Raw genomic sequence first — 18,683 nt, forward strand, 5'->3', positions numbered from 1 at the left:
TTTTATTTGCTGTGAAATGCTCCATTTACAGTCATTATTATCTTAAAATTACAAATGACTTAGTAGAACTTTTATTATGATTTTTTCTACAGTGTGAATCATATTACATTAGGGTTCAGTTATTTGACTCTAATGATGGGAAATAATAGATGGAGAATAATAATCAATCAAGGAAAAAATAATATCAACATGATATGTGATGGCATGTAAACTGTCTTTTTATCATATTAAAACTAAGATGTAAGGACTGTTTCACTTAGCTCCAGTAAATCAGTCAGGTGATCTGAAGCCACTTTTAACCAGTTGGGGGCGACATTGCCTCAGTTCTAATAGGAGCAACTTTTGGGCACAAAGTTTGGAAGTACAGTATTGATGATGAGGCTACTTGTACACTCATTTTTTAAAATATTGAACATGTTACTGAATACATACATTGCAATATTTTTTATATTTTGTAAATACATCATGATGTGGGCTTAAATGGTGCCATAGTACCAATTAAGCCCATACCAGACTTTTGACTTGTTTCATAAAAATATCTTTATTTTATATTCCAAAATCTTCATGAACTAATGAATACTTTTCCAAATGAGAGCTATATCTTGCTTTATAAGAAACGATCTCCCATGTCAGGATCCGTAAAAAGTGGCTTAATGGGTACACTTACTACAGTTGAAAATATTGATTAGAAAATTAGAAAAGTAATCAAATGCAATCATTTACATTACATTGATTAAATTATTTAAATAGTTGCATTACTTATTACATTATAAACAGGGTAAGTAGTAATCTGTAACCTATTTCCAAAGTAACCTTCCCAACCCTGATTGTAATTACACATTAATTAAAACTTTTAACTTTAATTCTTCAGTTTAGTTGCTAGGTGATGCTCCCATGACGACATTTAGCGTCATCAACACTCGCCCTGACGCCCACCTCCCAGAAAACAAACACAAACGGAAGGAAGCAGGGGAAACGTGAGCTGAGACAGAAATTATAGATCCACAAGTGGAGAAAAAACGGCACTAACATGTGTAATTACACCCTGTGCAGCAGCACATGAGGCTATAAGCTGACGAACTAGCTAAAAGAGTGACCGCGAATTCAACTCCTGAAGAGGAAGAAGAGGAAGAAGCTGCTAACATTCATAGCAGATAAAACTTGGCGCGTTTTGTTTCAGCAGCTTAATTAACTTACTCTGACCAACAAAAATGGACTGTACAGCTGACATGCCTGCTAATGTTGTACGCGACTCTTCAGGTAGTTAGGTTACAACTTTTATTTTTTAATTATAGCTGTGGAAGCATACATATTATGTGACTGTTTTGTTGCTAACAGCTAGCTTCACATTATTGCTGCTAGCTTCTGTTAAGATGGGAAGGAGAATTTACATATGAATACACTGATAACAAAGGAGACTTTTGGAGTTTGCAGGAAATGCGCCACTAATATTATTTATTATTACTACTATTAATGGTAATAAAGAGTCCTGAAAAGTGTAATGTACATTTAGTCAAGTACTGTCAGATGTTATTTTACAGCTGTAGTATGAATTGTATGTAATAAACATTCATAACACGGTAATTAAATAGTCATCGTCTAATTAAATAGTTTGGGTTAGAGAGAATTCTTTGTACTCATTATTTTTAGTAGAAATGAGCTAGTTATTAGTAATTGCATCCACTCGTAACATCTAAACCACTGTGGATGTTTAGATGGTCCAGAGGTCTATGATACTCTATAGCCAGGACTTATTTGGTATGACTCTGGTGGAGAACCTTTGTAGATGGTCATTCAATTAAGTTTTGAACATTTATGACCCAACACATTTTAAAATGTCATGTCATGTGATTAAAATATTGGCATTCATCCCATTGCATCTCCGACTTGTCAGATAAGAACAGCTCCAGCTCTGACGACTTCATACCTCTCTCGAAGCTCTTGATGAGGCAACACAGCGAGGACAAACAGTCCTGTGAAAACACACGCAGCTCGATCTTCAGCTCCAACATTAATACAAAAAAGGACAAAAGTGGTGTGCACCACAGATATAAACATACTGTCAACAATGCTGCATATATGACATACTTTACCAAGCCAGTTTGACCCAGTTTCAAACTGTAATCTTTGAAATGATAAATGTGCTAAATTTTGCATGCTGATATCTTCTGCAGTTTTAACGTCAGATGATTCCTCAGATGATGAGCCACTGATAAGGATGAAGACAGCATCGGCTAAGAAATCAGAGAAAAAAGACGCATCAACCAGGTCTAATGGCACAAATAAGAAGAATGCAGGTCTGTATGTCACCAACCACATTTAATTTGTTTTGTGTTGAATTATTTCTGAAGTGGACTGCTTTAAAGTGCTATATGTGACTGTTTCAGACTTGAAAACAGATGATAGCTCTGACAATGAGCCTTTGAAAAAGATGGTGGCTTCCAAAACTGCAAAAAAGCCTTCCTCTGTGCCTCCAAAAAAATCTGTTGAAACAAAGAAGAAAGGTAAGATTATTTTCTGTGGATGCACCTGGAGCATTTACAGAAAGCTGTTATTCTCTGGTAAACTAATTCTTGACTTTGCTTTCTTACAGAGGCACCAGATGATGATGCTAGTTCAGACGATGAGCCTCTAACTGAAGTTGCCAAGAAAATAAAGTACCAACGCCAGGCAAAGTCACCTAGAAAAGCTAATCTGGTTACAAAATCCAAAAGGAACGCTGACAGGAAAAAAGGTAGGTGGGAAAAATGTGGAAATCAGAACTCATCTAAAGTGCTTTTCTCGTAGCACTTGTACCAAATATGTATTTTTGTCTTTTTCTAGTTAAATATGCAGAGTCATCCAGTGGCAGCTCAGATTATGAGCCACTGGCAACAAAGAGGAAGAAGAAGATAACTGCTAAAGAGCAAAAGTCTTCTGCAAATACCAGGAATACAAAATCAAAACTTACAGGAAAATCACTAAAAGGTAGGCGGCATGTACAAGTATGATGGACAGAGTGACCAGTGTATTTAAAAATTAAGTACACTAGCATGAATTGAATTACAAGTATGATAGTTCAATTACTAACCTCTTGGATTTTAAAAGACTCTTCGTCCTCAGACAACAGCTCGGATGATGATGTGCCCTTGGTGAACCTCATTGACAAGCCGAGAAACACGAAGACAACAAAAAGGGCAGCTGTGTCACAAGGACGCGTGTCTAAAAAGAGAGAAGGCATTGTATATTGTATTATATGGTTTCATGTCCATAAGTATTTTTGTACAGTCATGAACCAAAGTAAGGATAAAAACCATCACCATCAAGTATTATTTATTAAGAGATTAACACTCACTCTAAAACACTTTTATTTTTCACCAGAAGGAATCATTTCTAAATCCTTGCTGCTGTGTCTGTTTTTATGCAGGGCCGTCAGATGAAAGCTCGGACGACGAACCTTTGATTAATCTTGTGAAAAAGACCAACACAAAAACAAGGGGTTCAACCCCAAAGAAGAGGGCCACACCTGCCAAACAGCCAAGAAAGAAGACTTCAGCTGGTAAAGTTTGCAGAAATTAAAATGCAAAACATAACACCTGTAGTAGAAGTGCCGCTCAGCAAAACAGCTCACAAATTGAAGTAGTGGAGCTCAGAGTCATCTAAGAGTCATTGCTTAAAAAAGCTGAAATTGATTGTGTTGCATTGCTGGAAGCTGAACAGTACTGATATTCAACCAAGTCTAATGTTGCTGCAGGTGTAATCGAACCTACAACCTCATGTTTGCAGTAGAAATGCAATGCACTGAGCTAACATGTGACACAGCAAACAGCAAGCAAGACCACATTTTCATGCTTAGACTTTTCTTGAATAAAAAATAATGTGGCAGCTCTGACATTTTAATAATATTAAAAACAAAAACACTTTTATTTTTCACCAGAAGGAAACATTTTTACATCCTTGCTGCTGTCACTGTTTTTATGCAGGGACGTCAGATGAAAGCTCGGATGATGAACCTTTGATCAATCTTGTTAAAAAGACTCGCACAGACAAACGGCCCAATACACAACGAAGGGGCTCAACCCCGAAGAAGAGGGCCACACCAGCCAAACAGCCAAGAAAGAAGACTTCAGCTGGTAAAGTTTACAGAAATTAAAATGCAAAACATAACACCAACAGCAGAGGTGCTGCTCAGTAAAACCCCTCACTGGAAAGACAGATATTCTTAAGAAAAGTAGTATGTTTGAAGAATGTATCTTTCAGAAATGTATTTGCTGTTCATGCATTTATGTTTTTTTCAGATTTGTCAAGCAACAGTTCAGATGATGAACCCTTAATCAAAGCAGCTAGACACCCACAAGTGACCAAAATCTTGAGAATAATACTTGAGAGGTGTGATGTTGAAGAAGCCGGGGCAACAGGGAGCCCAAACAAAACCAGAACAGGTACTGATTACATTACCACGACCATGTTGCTGTGAAATCTGAACATAAAAGAGTAACATTATTCTTAATCTGTAATGCAGAAAGATAAATTGCTGAAGAACTCACAAAGGAGGAGTCAGACAGCTTTGAAGGAATCACCAGAAGAAGAAAGAAGAAGCAGATGAAACATAAATCTGCAACAATAAGAAGAAATTTCACCTTTTTTTTTTCCACCTTTCACCTTCTGGACGGGGAAGTTTAAACCACATGGTGGCTCAAAGAAAGATAGAGAGAGAAACTTCCCAAGGTATTTTAAATCCATTAGAGACACCTTCTAAATATCACAGTTAGTGTTCATGTAAACATAAACAGTGAGTTTTATATATGGTACATACATGTTAATTTAAGGGGTTAATATTTATACTCCAGTTTTAGTTTGGGACCAAATTTTGCAAGTTCCTGAAACATTTTATGTCTATATAAAACAGTCTATGATTTTATTTTAAGATTTGTGCCTGTTGTTTGCTTTTATTGTTTCCTGTGTGTTTTTAATTTTTCAAAAGACTAATTTAATGCAGTGATGTTACACAGTGATTTCTGCTTTGAACTGACTGTACACTCAGCATGTCACAGTGACAATCTATTATGTTGGAATAAACTGCTTTCACTATGAAGTTCACGTATCAGTGTCTGTTACTTTCAATCCAGTATGATTTTAACAGTCCAGACTTTCTGTGGGAAACAGGGTGTTTCATGCAGTTAAATTCACTTAAGATGTATCTTTATTCATCCCCTATGGGAGAAATTCAAATTGACATAGCAGTACAGTGGGAAAAAGTAGCAGTGTAAGGATGAAAGTGATCAAATAAAATACAGTAAACTATCTGTGTAAATAAATGTGCAATATGCAAAAGTTCTTGAGATTATATACATGTGTGCAATGTTCCTGGGATTTACATAGTTGAGACAGCATCAGTCTTTTCTAGTGGGAGTTGGAGGTACTGGGAGCTGTGGTGTTGTACAGTCTGATGACTCACTGTTAAATGGATTTACTTGTCACACCAGCAGGAATATGTTGTTACATCCATACATTTTTATTGGGCTGTAAAATACTTCATTTTAGACTTACATTTCTCCAAAAGTACAAAAGGTGTCACATTACAGGATACAACTATGGAAGTTGAAAGTTTTGTGAACATTTTAAAGTTTGAATGGAGTCTTTAGGGTAATGGATGTCTGAGCAGGTGAGTCTTAAAGTGACAAAGCTTCAAAGTTCAAATAGACAGCCATAGACAGCATTTTTATAAAGGTACAAGCAGTGGCGATTTTAGAACCTTTTTAGGGGTGCTTAAAATAAAGATGTTGAAGATGGAAAAGTGGTTTCCTCTTAAATTGAAAATATATGAAAATATGAAAAAAGGGACAATAAACGTTTCTCTTCCACATGTACCCAGACACCACAGGTCAAAGTAAATGTTTTATAACATGAAAAACACATTTAAAGCAGCACATACCATCAAGGCTGCATCAGTACCCCAAGGGTCCCCCAAACACTGCTGTTGGGTAACCTAACTCACATATTTTGTTTTGGACACACTAGGTTTCTGAGAGTGACCATGATTATCAGAAAACTTGCCAAGATCATTGTCATTCATACCATGAAATAAATCACAACATAGCAACACATCATCAGTTTTTTATCAACTCAAACATTTTTAATTTCCATCAGAAATTCATTAAAACCTAATATTCACTACATGGCCTTTTGCAGCAGGACAGTTATTGATAAGACTTTGCACGATAGCACCAGGAGGAATTTGAGTGACAGCAAGCGCAAATCGTGGCAGCGGCAGCTTCCGGTGGCAGCTTCCGGTGGCAACCTCACCTGCCGCGGCAGCTCTCGGTCTTTCAGTGGCAGCTTCCGGTGGCAGCTTCAGTTGCCACAGAGATGCCGCGGCAGCTGAGGCTGTTTGAGGCAGTTGCCAAAGAGCTGCCGCGGCATCGGAGGCTGTGTAGGCAGTTGCCACAGACCTGCCGCGGCATCGGAGGCTGTGTAGGCAGTTGCCACAGACCTGCCGCGGCATCGGAGGCTGTGTAGGCAGTTGCCACAGACCTGCCGCGGCATCGGAGCAACCCGGTATCATGCCAAAGCGTGTAATACACACGCTGGTCACCGGGTTGATCGGAGGCTGTGTAGGCAGTTGCCACAGACCTGCCGCGGCATCTAAAGCTGTTTGAGGCAGCTGCCACAGGATGACGTGACTGTAATGATAGTGTTATAGAAAATTATGATAGTAAAAACAGATTAAAATATTTGTTGATTCTCTGAATGCCAAAATCACCGGAAGAGGAGGGGGTGATTTACTCTGGAGTAAATGATTTACTCCGTAGTAAATCACAGTTGTTAAAGAAAAGAAAGCCCTGAAATTATTTTCTTTATTAGAAACATTTAAATTAATATGAGATTGCCCTGTGGTTTGTTTGTTTGTTTGTTTGTTTGTTTTTTGTATGTATGTATGTATTTTGTATGTATGTGTGTTAGATTACTTGTTTTTCACTTTATGGTATTTTTATATCATATTCTGGTTCAGGCTTTATGTCTCGTCTTGAGCTTGCTCAACCTAAGGCAGAATGTAATGATAATACATGGTTACATAATAACTATATGATAACAATGTTAACACAATGATAACTATTTATCTCAGAACAACAACAAAACAACACTGTGCAGAATTCAAGCAATTCTCATATTATTATTGTTTGGCTTACACATGTACTTGTCCTCTCTAAGAGAGGTTTGTGCAGTAGTTGCTAAATAAGAAATACTGTCCAGCTTTGGCTGCTATCACTTAGCTGCACGCTGTGTACGCCTAATGCAGTGACAACTGTCTGTTAATAAAGCTTACCTTTTGTTTTAGAACGGAGATATGTGTGGATGTACTCTAGATTTAGCCTGTTTAACTTTGTTTTACGTTAAGTTGTTCAACTTAGGGTTAAGAATGTGTGTGTGTGTGTGTGTGTGTGTGTGTGTGTGTGTGTGTGTGTGTGTGAGAGAGAGAGTGTGTGTTTGATTTTCCCTTTTTGTTTCATAGACTGTAGTTTGTTGTGTTGTTCTGTCAGTCTCAACAGCACAGTAATGAATTCACATCGGAAAATATCTGATGTGAACCTGTAAAGAACAATAATAATGTACATTATGTAATCAGCGCACCGTCCGTCAAGTCATTATTGTATCAGGTCAGTCTAATTAATTTCAGATTGTGTACTATGTCTGACAGATTTAATTTCATTTACTTGTAAAAGAGTGAGTTATGTTAGATACTAAGTAGTCATTATCACCTTCCATTTTCCAGACTTGTTTTTCATGAAAACAGACTAATCAGACCTTGATTGTTGATCTTGCGGGCCAAATCGCGTTGTTTTGCTGTGCGCGCATTTCCTATGCAGTACGGTAACGTCATGCTTTGTGGTTGACGTGTGACGTCTTGAGGATCGCTTTAGATACCTTTCTCGCTTTTACCGTATACTGTATAGTATACGTGTGCACCGCAAAACAACGTTTGGGCTGACTTCATGGATATTTCAGAGTGAGGGATGGCTCAACACAAGACCCATATCAAATAGACAATTTGTTTGTTTTACAGATGGTGATTTAGGCTACTTACCCCTGCCGTGGATGACTCATTTTCTTGTGATTAGCAAAATCGATGTAGGACTAAACACTATCACTTAAAGAAAAGTTATCAATTGAATTCTAATAACACAAAAATCATAAACAAAATGAAATATATCAATGAACACAACTGAACAATTTTAGACATCACGAATAACATTTGAGAAATGGTGAACAAATATAGGAATTATATTGGTCTAAAAAAATAAATATATTAATAAATATTTTAATTTCCTTCTACAAATTCCTTTATGATCAACTAGCCTATACATTTCTGAAAATATGATTATTTTAGTAGTCCCTACTTACCTTACCTTTGATGCTCCATATCTGGTAACCATTCAAAACTTATTTTGTCGATAAACTGAAAATGTAGGCCTATCAAAATGCATACCTTTTAAAATATTTACTATGGTAATGAAATGTTTTTCTTTTTATATATATATATATATATATATATATATATATATATGTATATATGTATATATAATTAAGAATGAAGACGCATTATTAAGCATTATTATTAGCATTATTAAGTCGCTATTACCTTGGTATAGGCTACAGTCATTACACAAAACGGAAAGATAAAGACAAATTAATAGTGACAGCCTCCTCCCTTTTCCGGTGATTTTAGCATTCTGACATTCAACAAATATTTTAATCTGTTTTTACTATCGTAATTTTCTATAACACTGTCATTACTGTCACTTCATGCTGTGGCAGCTGCCTCAAACAGCCTCAGATGCCGCGGCAGCTCTGTGGCAGCTGCCTCAAACAGGCTCAGATGCCGCGGCAGCTCTGTGGCAGCTGCCTCAAACAGCCTCAGATGCCACGGCAGCTCTGTGGCAGCTGCCTCAAACAGGCTCAGATGCCGCGGCAGCTCTGTGGCAGCTGAGGTTGCCACCGGAAGCTGTCACAGCCAGCTGCCGCTGATTAAATAAATTTGATTTTTTTGTTTTTAATTGAAAAGTAATTACAAACATACAAGGCATAGAAATGTTATACACAGACACATACATTTTGCCTTAGGTTGAGCAAGCTCAAGACGAGACATAAAGCCTGAACCAGAATATGATATGAAAATAGGTACCATAAAGTGAAAAACAAGTAATCTAACACACATACATACATACATACAAAAAACAAACAAACAAACAAACAAACAAACAAACAAACCCAATAAAGAAAATAATTTCAGGGCTTTCTTTTCTTTAACTAGACTCTGTGATGTACTCCAGAGTTTTAACTCATTCTTTCAATGGGAAACACTTACCAAAGTAGCAGCAAATTTTTATTATCAACAAAAACACACACAATAAAAAAAAGAAACTTCCAAACTTCCAAACAAAAAAAATACAAGTATTAAAATTAAAATTACATGTTAATCTTAAAAATTCGTTAGCTGATGTAATAAAGGTTTAAGGGGAAAAACGACTTCCTCTGCAGAGAGAGAGGAGGGGGGGTGGGGGGGGGTTGCCCCCCCCCCCTCTTCCGGTGATTTTGGCATTCAGAGAATCAACAAATATTTTAATCTGTTTTTACTATCATAATTTTCTATAACACTATCATTACAGTCACTTCATCCTGTGGCAACTGCCTCAAACAGCTTTAGATGCCGCGGCAGGTCTGTGGCAACTGCCTACACAGCCTCCGATCAACCCGGTATCGTGTAATACACACGCTGGTCACTAGGCCTAGTGACCAGACGCTAGATACACACGCTGGTCACTAGGCCTAGTGACCAGCGTGTGTATTACACGCTTTGGCATGATACCGGGTTGCTCCGATGCCGCGGCAGGTCTGTGGCAACTGCCTACACAGCCTCCGATGCCGCGGCAGGTCTGTGGCAACTGCCTACACAGCCTCCGATGCCGCGGCAGCTCTGTGGCAACTGTCTACACAGCCTCCGATGCCGCGGCAGCTCTTTGGCAACTGCCTCAAACAGCCTCAGCTGCCGCGGCATCTCTGTGGCAACTGAAGCTGCCACCGGAAGCTGCCACTGAAAGACCGAGAGCTGCCGCGGCAGCTGAGGTTGCCACCGGAAGCTGCCACCGGAAGCTGCCGCTGCCACGATTTGCGCTTGCCCTTACTGAGGAATTTACCACCGAACACTTCGGGTAACAAAATGGAGAGCGGGAAATCATCAGGCTTTAGATGTAACTGAAGAGGTGATCAATAAAGAGACGGCAGCAGCGGCGGCAGCAGCAGCAGCAGTCAGGTCCTTCAAACAAACCTGCCAGTTCCCACCTCCCAGCGTAAGGCATCGAGATGAAGAAAATCACAAAGGCAAAGCGACCGAGATACGTTTAAGAACAAGCCTCAGCTTCCCTTTAAGGCTGAAAGGGACACATCTGAGTTTTAAACGTTTAAAGTTCACGGATGTTTCTTTCTAACGTCCTGCGTCCAGTGTGTGATGTACATAAGTTGCTCCAGAGCACATAAGACATATCTTCTTCTTCTTCCTAACAAATATACTCACTGGCTGGCAGCAGACCCCAGAAATAATATGTATGAGCTTCATTTTTTTAAGTCAGTTTAGTATTGTGAGATGTGATGTGGGACAAAATCCACAATCTTCCTTTCATGCAAATATTAATTTAGAGGTTTATCTGAAGCTAATATGAGACTTCAAAAGATCCAAATTAGTCAAATTAAGTCAATATCTTTCAGTGTTACAGTTCTTTCAGTGCAGCTGAACAGGAAAACACTGTCCGTTAAAATACTTTTTCAGGTTTCAACCTGTCTCAATGTTTATCTGGAATCCGGATTGTTGTTTTAAGACATGCTGGAAAAATCAAGTGGGGGTCCTCTGCTCACACTTAGTTGCCCACTTCCCTTTAGCTGAACACATCAAACCACAGAAGGAGACGCCCCCCCCTCCATCAAAAGCTAAGCATAAAAGCAGCAGACATGTAAAGTATACAACACATACATACATACATACATATGGCCTGCATAAGTATTTTTGTCGAGAAACAAGAGCACGGAGTGACAGAGAGTGAGAGCAGCTATGCTTGCCAGTATTTAAGTCTTGACTATCAGGTTATCTTTAGATTTTTTGTGATCAGAATATGATCTAATATTTTTGATATAAACTACAGGTTTGTGGTAGCTTCTCATTGAATTAAGATTAAAATTACAGGACAAATGATATCTCCAAATATCAAACTATTTTCTCCTGATCCTGATTATTATATTATTTCAGGATATCAAATGGCAGTAATAATAAAATTATGGTTAATACCACAACTTAGTTTATCCTCTTGCATTTTTGCTATGTTTTATCTCTTTAGGCCAACAACAGTGACTTCCAAATAGTAAAGAGACATTTAAGTCAGGATCAAAAGACAACTTCATATAACTAAAATCATTATAACAGAGGTAATATGAGCCCTATTTGTTGTCTCAAGATAACGACACAAGTTGTCATCAAAAGAGAATGAGTCTAAAACAGCTGCTCCGTCCAAAGTAGACAGACATATTAACCTCCTCCTTCATTAAATGCATCGCAGTAACAGTAACAGTAACGCATGTCTTATAAAACTACAGTGCAGTGCAGTAATTCATATGGCATATTTCAACTACAACAGGGTCCGTTTCTGTTGATTTAAAACATTGTGCTCAGTTAATCCCCGTTGGTTCAAATTAGCAGTTTCACCATCTGCACTGCAGCATATAAGATTACAGAGCAAACAGTGATTTGACATTTTTCTGAGCACACGCACACACACAAACACACTGCAAAAGAACGATGCAGTGGCTTTGTGTTACTCTGTGGATATGAGGTGGAGAAGAGCAGAGACGGGCTCAGTCAAGTCTCAGCAGAGAGGAGGAGGAGGAGGCTGCTGTCAGTACTGAAAGGAGATGACAGAGTTCACTTTGTAGACGTGGTACGAACGGTTCCAAAAAACTCTGGTGAAATAGTTTGTGTAGGGCGAGTAGTTCATCTTTATCTCGTGGCAGAACCTCCCGTGCTTAGAGAAGGAGTAGACCTCTCCTTTGTCATATACGACCTGAATGGGACAAGAGCACACAGATCATGAATTAATATCTCATCTCATTATCACCATGTTCTCAAGAGTGAGGCATCTTTATGACTTTTGATCTATATTAATATTAAGTCTCTTTATTGTAATTAGCCTTCTGTAGAAATAAGAAGAGCATTTGCATGTCTGTCTGTGTCGTAACTGAAACTGAAATCCATTGAGGCTTTTACTCATTAAAGTAAAGCATTTCTCTCATGCTAAGAGAAGAGCAACTCACATGTCCATTGGAGATGTCCAGCAGGTCTTTGATCCTGCAGCCCTTATTGAGAGTGAGCTCATTACATATCGACTCTTCAATAATCACATAGTTTGTCTTCTGAGCGGTCAGAATCTTGTAGATGTCCTCCGCAGATCTCATTGCATACACCTGGTAAGTCTGTAAGAGGAGAAAACAGATATTAAAAAGAAACATCTATATTTAAACACAGATTAAAGCTAGAGTGCAGGACTTTTGTCTCCCCCCTCTGGCAGTGTGAGTAGAGGTGACGACACAGGCGTGCAATATGCTCTCATGTGCACCCTGAAAGACAGGCTCACAGAGAGAGCCGGTAAACACAGATATATTTTGGTGGTCCATTGGCCCACTGGGATTTGTCCCTGTATGCCTGATGGTCAGTAACCTACTGTAACCTGCTGTTGTGGCTGTAAAATGGTGGATACATTGTTTTAAATAGCACACAACCTCTACAAAATGACTTGTTTCTCTATCAGAGTTTGATCCATACATTTCGATAATATTTGGAAAGTTCAGAGGACACACATGATTAATAGCCAAATGACTAGCATAGGAATGTTGCGCCTGACATGAGATTTAAAAACTCGTTTGAAAAACTTGTTTGGCAAAGACTTGAATATAATGGATGTTCCACACTGCAGGTTTAACTACTTAATGGTAATAGACATTAAAATCTGTGGGGCCCGGTCATAAATGGTCATACTGTGTCTCTTGTTTTTCCTCCTAATCATAAATGTCTCTCAGCTGTGTAAGGCACTCACATCTTCAGTCCTCCTCAGCAGGCTGATATCTGAGTAAAGAGGTAAACTGGTCACCACCGAACCTGAACACAACTTCACTGTCCCCAGCAGCTGAGGACTGCCTGCAAACACAGCTGCTACTGGAACCTGAGTCCTGAAGAGGAGGATGGGATACATTTGATGTCACAACAAAGACTTTACAGATATGACAGGACAATACAGTGGATGTCAATGCAATCAGACAACTAAGGAATAAGATGTCTCACCTGATCCAGCTGACCAGCTCGACTGTATCAGGGTCATAGAACTCCTGCAGATCAGACAGCTCTGCTATGACTCGAGGACAGTACTGCAAGACAGAAGAGAGCAGACATAATGTGGCTTTAAATATGTGAGATAAAGAGCTTTGCGAGATAAAAAGCTGAATATCTCACCTCTCTCCACAAACTGAAACCAATGATGGTAGGAACGGCTGTGCTCAGGATCAGAGACTGGAGGGAAAAAGAGAAGCAGAAGAACAAAAACAGTATAAACAAGAACCATGATGATTTCACTTTTGGTTACATTATTCTGCTACTTTGAGGTACAGTGATGAAGATATGAATCACTTCTATTTTTATAAACTCATAATATATAACCCAATTAAGATAGTAAATAGCAAACATAAGGCAAATTTGACTACTTATTTGTCAATATGTTTAAATAGCTCATTTACCAGTGGACACTCACCAGTACAACAGGGTGTATGGTCCTCAGTTTGAGCCACTTGAACACAGTCATCCAGATGTCTGGAGAACACACACCAAAAGCTGTAAACATGCAGACGTACGGGGTCCATAAGTACTTCATCCTGCAGAATGAAAGAATACAGTCAGTTAAAGAATGAGTCTTTTAAAGACGACATATTTTAAAAATCTAACAACAAACATACCCATCAAACAGCAAAGCCAGGCCTCCAAAAAGCAATGTGTGAAAAACATGATAGATGACCTCAGGCTGCTCTCCTATTCTTCCATCTTCTAGTCGGAGGTTAGTTTTCATTGGCTGGCCACTGCAAGGACAGTTAAACGTTTAAAAGGGCTGAATGTTTATTTACTTCAGCTTCCAACACAAAAACCATTATCACCCTTTCATGCGAGTCACAAGCATCTAACCTGAGTCTTCTGTAAATGGTCTGCAGGGTGGACAGCAGGCACACTGAGAGCACCAGGAGGTAGAAGGGAAGGACTGAGGCCTGGGTGAGTCGTAGAAATAAGTCCTGATTCGGTGTCTGGAAACTCTCTTGGCACAGGAGGAAGTTGGTAATGAAGTCACTAACATAGAAAAAAAGATATATTGCTATTAGATTACTTTAGATTAGATTACAGAGGCGGAAAATTGTATATTCATCAATATGGCTACTGTTCAAAACCACAGAGGATACAACATGCTGCCCAAGTTCAGCCTGCATTGTATTGTATGTACATAATCTGAGCCTAAACTTTAATGTAATTTCTGTCACTCACGTTGTTGTGTTGAGACCAAATTTTACTTCAAGGAACTTCAATATGAAGTCACTTTCAGTTACAGGTAGAAGTTTCTGTAGATGGAAAAAACAATAATTAATATCCAGTAACGTAATATATACCACTGAGTGCGTTTTACCTATGTCCGTGTAGCTTTACCTTAACTAAATAACTGAAGGTAATCCCTGTGGTGAAGACGAGGTGGAAATGTAGGAAGAGCTTCATTACTCTGGCCACAAGAGGTCCCTTCTTCATTTTTTGCTGAAATAAGAAACATGAAACAGCACTGAAATAGTGTTCCTCTGATTGAGACCGATATTTAAATGATATGATAGAGAGAAATGTTGAGAAACCTAGTACTTAAGAAGGTTTCATTCAACCAGCCGAGATTCAATGCAAGTAAAAACAATAACCGTAACATTGTAATTTGACTGTGGGGGAGCAGCTAACTCTACCTGGAAGTACCTCGCGAGCACTGAGCCAATCAGTAGGCTGAGCAGAGGTGAGCTGAGTAGGGTCTGATTCTGAAACTGAAACAAGTAGGCCAGGAACAAAGAGCTGACGTACACCTTGTGAATGTCAGCCATCTGTCCACCAAAGAGAGAGAGAGGGAGAGGGAGAGGGAGAGACAGAGAGAAAGAGGAAGGAGAAAGAAAAACATATTTATGGAAATTGTAGGCAAAACTAAAACTGTATAAATAGGTGTAAATAGCAGTTTAATACTATTAATTATTTAATATTTTAAGCTCACTATCACTAAAAAGATACAGAATTGATCCTTCTCATTCCTGTCTTACATTTATTAACATGTTTCCATCTTACCTTACGTGGTGGCACAAGATCAAAAGAGTCAAGCAGGAAAAGGCAGAGGCCTTGGATGAAGAGCACATAGTGGCTGTGTTCCCAGACCAGGAGGAAGGTGAAGGTGGTGGCACTCATGGTAAGATAGCAAAACATCTACAGAGAAGTCAAGTTTTTCTTTTAGAAGTGTGAAAATGCAGTGTTAAATAAAGCTTTTTATTAAAGATAACTTCAAAAATAAGCATGATGAGAGGCTCACCTCGGTGGCAGAGCTGATGTTGTTTCTCAGGAATCCAGTCAAAGCTGCCACCTGACAAGAAAAGTATGGCAGAGCCCAGTTGTCCCGAAAAGGTATAGCATGGTCCAATTTGGTTGTATCTGTTCTGATGGAGAAATAAGCCACAGAAGAACCGTACAGTAGTGAACTTGAGATTCAGGAGGCATTTTTAAGCTTCACCACCCAGACTTTTCTTTACTTTTAAAGTCTGCTTTCACGTTTCCTAGTTACTTTACCAAAGTATGAGGTGTGTGTGACCAAACTCCTCTCACCTGTTGATAACATACCACGCCACGGCCAACATGCCAGCCACCCAGGTGCCACTCATCACCCAGCTACACACAAAGAGGGCTGTGACGTAGACCGCCTGGAGGCCAAAAACCGCTCCAATATAGAAATAGATTGGCTCAACAAAATCCTGAGGGCAGAGGAAGACAAAATATCAGCTGAGACCAATGATTTGTGAGTAAAAACATCAAAAGCTAATAGATTTTCTTTTCTTTTCAGTGCTACAAGAACAGTATATAAAAGCAAACACAATGTGTGCCTTCTCACCTGGCTGTCTGTAACTCTATATATAAAGCTTGTGATGAGCTCTGGGTACAGAAACAGACGCTCCACCACATTGATAGTCTGTCCTGAAACAGTCCTGTTATCTATCATCAGTTCATAAAAACCTGAAAAAAAGTAACCGCATAGGAAAGTCAATTGGAGAAGAAGAGAGTGAAATTGTGTCCATTTTGATGTCATTTTCAATTAGATGTTTATTAAAAGAGAAGCATAAATAATAAACGCACCTCTTTCAAAAGACGATGCTGACACCATGTGCTTGTAGTAATAATAATAGAGCCCACTGCCTCCTTGGAAGGTGATTTCACGCTCCAGATCCTGAGACAAAACACGTCAAATGTTTAAAGTGGATAATGACATCGATCCACTGAGCTGATCCAACCACCTAGATAAGAGTCACCCCCACCTGTCTAGTGGAAAACCAGAACTTCCTGTCATGGTACGCAGACAGATAGCCCGCATAAAGCATACCACAAGCCACTGCTGCCAGACACCCGAAGAACACCCTCACCACACGCTGCAGAAACGCCGCTGAGGAGCAGAAACATGCCAGTTAAGATCACTCATGTACACTTGGTGATATTTTAGTTCATGTTGGGCTTCAGTGATCTACATTTTCTAACATTTGTAGACCAAACAAATAGAAAAGAATTGACAGATGAATCAGAATCAATTTATTGTCACTTCTAAATATACTCTTAGCATATGAGGAAGCAAGATGCTTCTCTCAAACAGATCATTCATTTCCACATAAATATAAAAGGACATATTTACAACATACAAACATACAATCATAAATAAAGTGCCAATGTGTTTAATATTGGTTTAATTCAATGGTTCTGTTGCCTATTTGACAGTCAAGGTGACAGTCCTAGGAAAAAAGATCACGTCACTGACACTTACAGTATGGTGACATTGGGCACAGTGTTGAAAGTATACAGGAAGGAAATCAACTTACATGTAGACGAGCTTTTGCATTTTTTGACAGATGGCTCGTTTTTGCTCGATCCTTCTTCCTCTTTAGGTTGAGCATCCTCCTCTTTTTCACCTTCATCTTTCAGCTGCTTCTCATCTGCCTCACCGCTCGCCACAGTCCCCTGATCATCCTCCGTGTTCACACCTGCTCGACAGACAAACCCTGCCTGTATCAGATGCTTTCTAAAGTCCTAACATCTCTTTGGAAAAAAAGTTTGCACACAAAGTACTGAATGTTTCTGCACAGGGAAGCTAGCAGCATTGTTTAGCTAACAGCTAATCTAGCCAAACTTACCTGTGGTGTGTAGCTCATCTGATTCCTCATTCTCCTCTTTATTCCCCTCCACGGTTTCTGTTTTCCGACATCTTAACTCAGTCATGACGAGATAAAATTAATCCAAAAGTGAGATGTGATGACACAGCAGCATGCTAGCTGACGAGCAGTTAGCTAACCCCAAGCTGCTTTTAAGTCAACACACTGCGAGTTAAAACCGGCAGGTGACAAGTTGAGTTACCTCTCCTCTTAAAAAGTAAGTACCGGTGTTGTAAACAGTGTTCAGGGTGCTGGTATCTCCGCCGGAGGGCTGAACTCGGCACCGCTGCCGGGGACGTGACGCTAGCGGTCCTGCGTTGAAATCCTTCCCCGCAGATGTGTGTCTCCTCTGGCCCCGCCCCCCGGTAAACACGGCGACGGGAGCGCGCGTTCGGAGAAAGACATTAAAAAAACTCGCGCACGATGCTGCTGTGCTAGTACCTATGGCTAGTGCCCAGGGGCGATTCTAGGATCAAACCAGCGCCATAGAGATGGCTCTGTGGCTCTGGATCAGACCTGTAGGATTCAGCTCCTAATGAGAATTTGACCCTGCAAGTGTTCAAACCCCCTTCTCAATTTCTCATTTCACTGGATAACGTCAATTACGACAAGCAATATTAATACATAGTAGTGTGGTGTATAATAATGGTTTAGAATAAACAATCACAGATTTCTACAGAGGACTCCAAGATAATTAATGAACCCTGAGGGAAAGACAATATAAATGACAGAACTTAACTAAGTACATTAAAGCTGTTAAAATAAAAACCTTTTGAACCTGTAGCAAAATTGTTTGTCCCACCTCTAACAGACAGGCTTGCAAAAAAATAATTAAAGTTGTATAATACAATAGTAATTTATTTATTTTTTAGTAGTGCTGGGATCAAATTTAGAGGTGCTTAAAAGCTTGTTATATTATCCATTGTGTCAAATCTTCATCTGAAAAGTAACTTAAGCTGTCAATTAAATGTAGTGGAGAAGAAAGTACAATATTTCCCTCTGAAATGTAGTGGAGTGGATGTTTAAGGTAGAAAGAAATGGAAATACTGTAGTAATGAACAAACTACTTAAGTACAATACCTGAGTAAATCTAGACTTAATTAGTTACTTCTACTTATAATTAACTCAAACTGATACGCACATAAATG

The 18,683-nt window shown here is 39.2% G+C and overlaps 2 protein-coding genes across 4 annotated transcripts; one reads left to right on the forward strand and one right to left on the reverse strand.

Moving 5' to 3' along the window:
• Nucleotides 1-932: 932 nt before the first annotated feature.
• On the forward strand, nt 933-4,581 carry LOC128374082 (nucleolar and coiled-body phosphoprotein 1-like). Of its 3 annotated transcripts, XM_053334327.1 has the most exons (11): nt 933-1,260; nt 1,895-2,035; nt 2,175-2,297; nt 2,388-2,504; nt 2,594-2,734; nt 2,824-2,967; nt 3,088-3,221; nt 3,407-3,538; nt 3,963-4,112; nt 4,278-4,421; nt 4,502-4,581. In XM_053334327.1, exons 1-8 carry the CDS (start codon nt 1,212-1,214, stop codon nt 3,440-3,442), a joined length of 885 nt encoding a protein of 294 aa, XP_053190302.1. In that variant the 5' UTR covers nt 933-1,211; the 3' UTR covers nt 3,443-3,538; nt 3,963-4,112; nt 4,278-4,421; nt 4,502-4,581. The 3 variants fall into 3 exon arrangements, with proteins under 3 accessions (XP_053190302.1, XP_053190300.1, XP_053190301.1); XM_053334325.1 differs by lacking the exons at nt 3,963-4,112; nt 4,278-4,421; nt 4,502-4,581 and having other exon boundaries at nt 3,088-3,533; XM_053334326.1 differs by lacking the exons at nt 3,963-4,112; nt 4,278-4,421; nt 4,502-4,581 and having other exon boundaries at nt 3,103-3,533.
• Nucleotides 4,582-11,096: 6,515 nt separating this feature from the next.
• LOC128374080 (probable C-mannosyltransferase DPY19L4) lies at nt 11,097-17,810 on the reverse strand. Its single transcript, XM_053334322.1, has 19 exons — nt 17,518-17,810; nt 17,206-17,367; nt 16,654-16,778; nt 16,475-16,565; nt 16,233-16,354; nt 15,950-16,095; nt 15,660-15,783; nt 15,422-15,556; nt 15,055-15,186; nt 14,759-14,860; nt 14,600-14,673; nt 14,249-14,407; nt 14,026-14,145; nt 13,824-13,944; nt 13,529-13,585; nt 13,361-13,443; nt 13,116-13,248; nt 12,337-12,495; nt 11,097-12,086 (listed from the first exon to the last, which is right to left on the reverse strand). Exons 1-19 carry the CDS (start codon nt 17,600-17,602, stop codon nt 11,922-11,924), a joined length of 2,295 nt encoding a protein of 764 aa, XP_053190297.1. The 5' UTR covers nt 17,603-17,810; the 3' UTR covers nt 11,097-11,921.
• Nucleotides 17,811-18,683: the final 873 nt, after the last annotated feature.

The sequence above is a fragment of the Scomber japonicus genome, chromosome 15 (assembly GCF_027409825.1).
Source record: "Scomber japonicus isolate fScoJap1 chromosome 15, fScoJap1.pri, whole genome shotgun sequence".
Taxonomy (NCBI): Eukaryota; Metazoa; Chordata; class Actinopteri; order Scombriformes; family Scombridae; genus Scomber; species Scomber japonicus.

Bases quoted from the DNA above. Each gene is read 5' to 3' on its own strand.
- LOC128374082 (XM_053334325.1), top strand. From the start codon at position 1,212: ATGGACTGTACAGCTGACATGCCTGCTAATGTTGTACGCGACTCTTCA. The intron at 2,036-2,174 runs GTGTGCACCACA...TATCTTCTGCAG, and splicing joins TACAAAAAAGGACAAAAGTG to TTTTAACGTCAGATGATTCC. The intron at 2,298-2,387 runs GTCTGTATGTCA...TGACTGTTTCAG, and splicing joins CACAAATAAGAAGAATGCAG to ACTTGAAAACAGATGATAGC.
- LOC128374080 (XM_053334322.1), bottom strand. From the start codon at position 17,602: ATGACTGAGTTAAGATGTCGGAAAACAGAAACCGTGGAGGGGAATAAA. The intron at 14,408-14,599 runs GTGAGTGACAGA...TTTCTATGTTAG, and splicing joins TTTGGTCTCAACACAACAAC to TGACTTCATTACCAACTTCC. The intron at 12,496-13,115 runs GTGAGTGCCTTA...CTCCTCTTACAG, and splicing joins TGCTGAGGAGGACTGAAGAT to ACTTACCAGGTGTATGCAAT.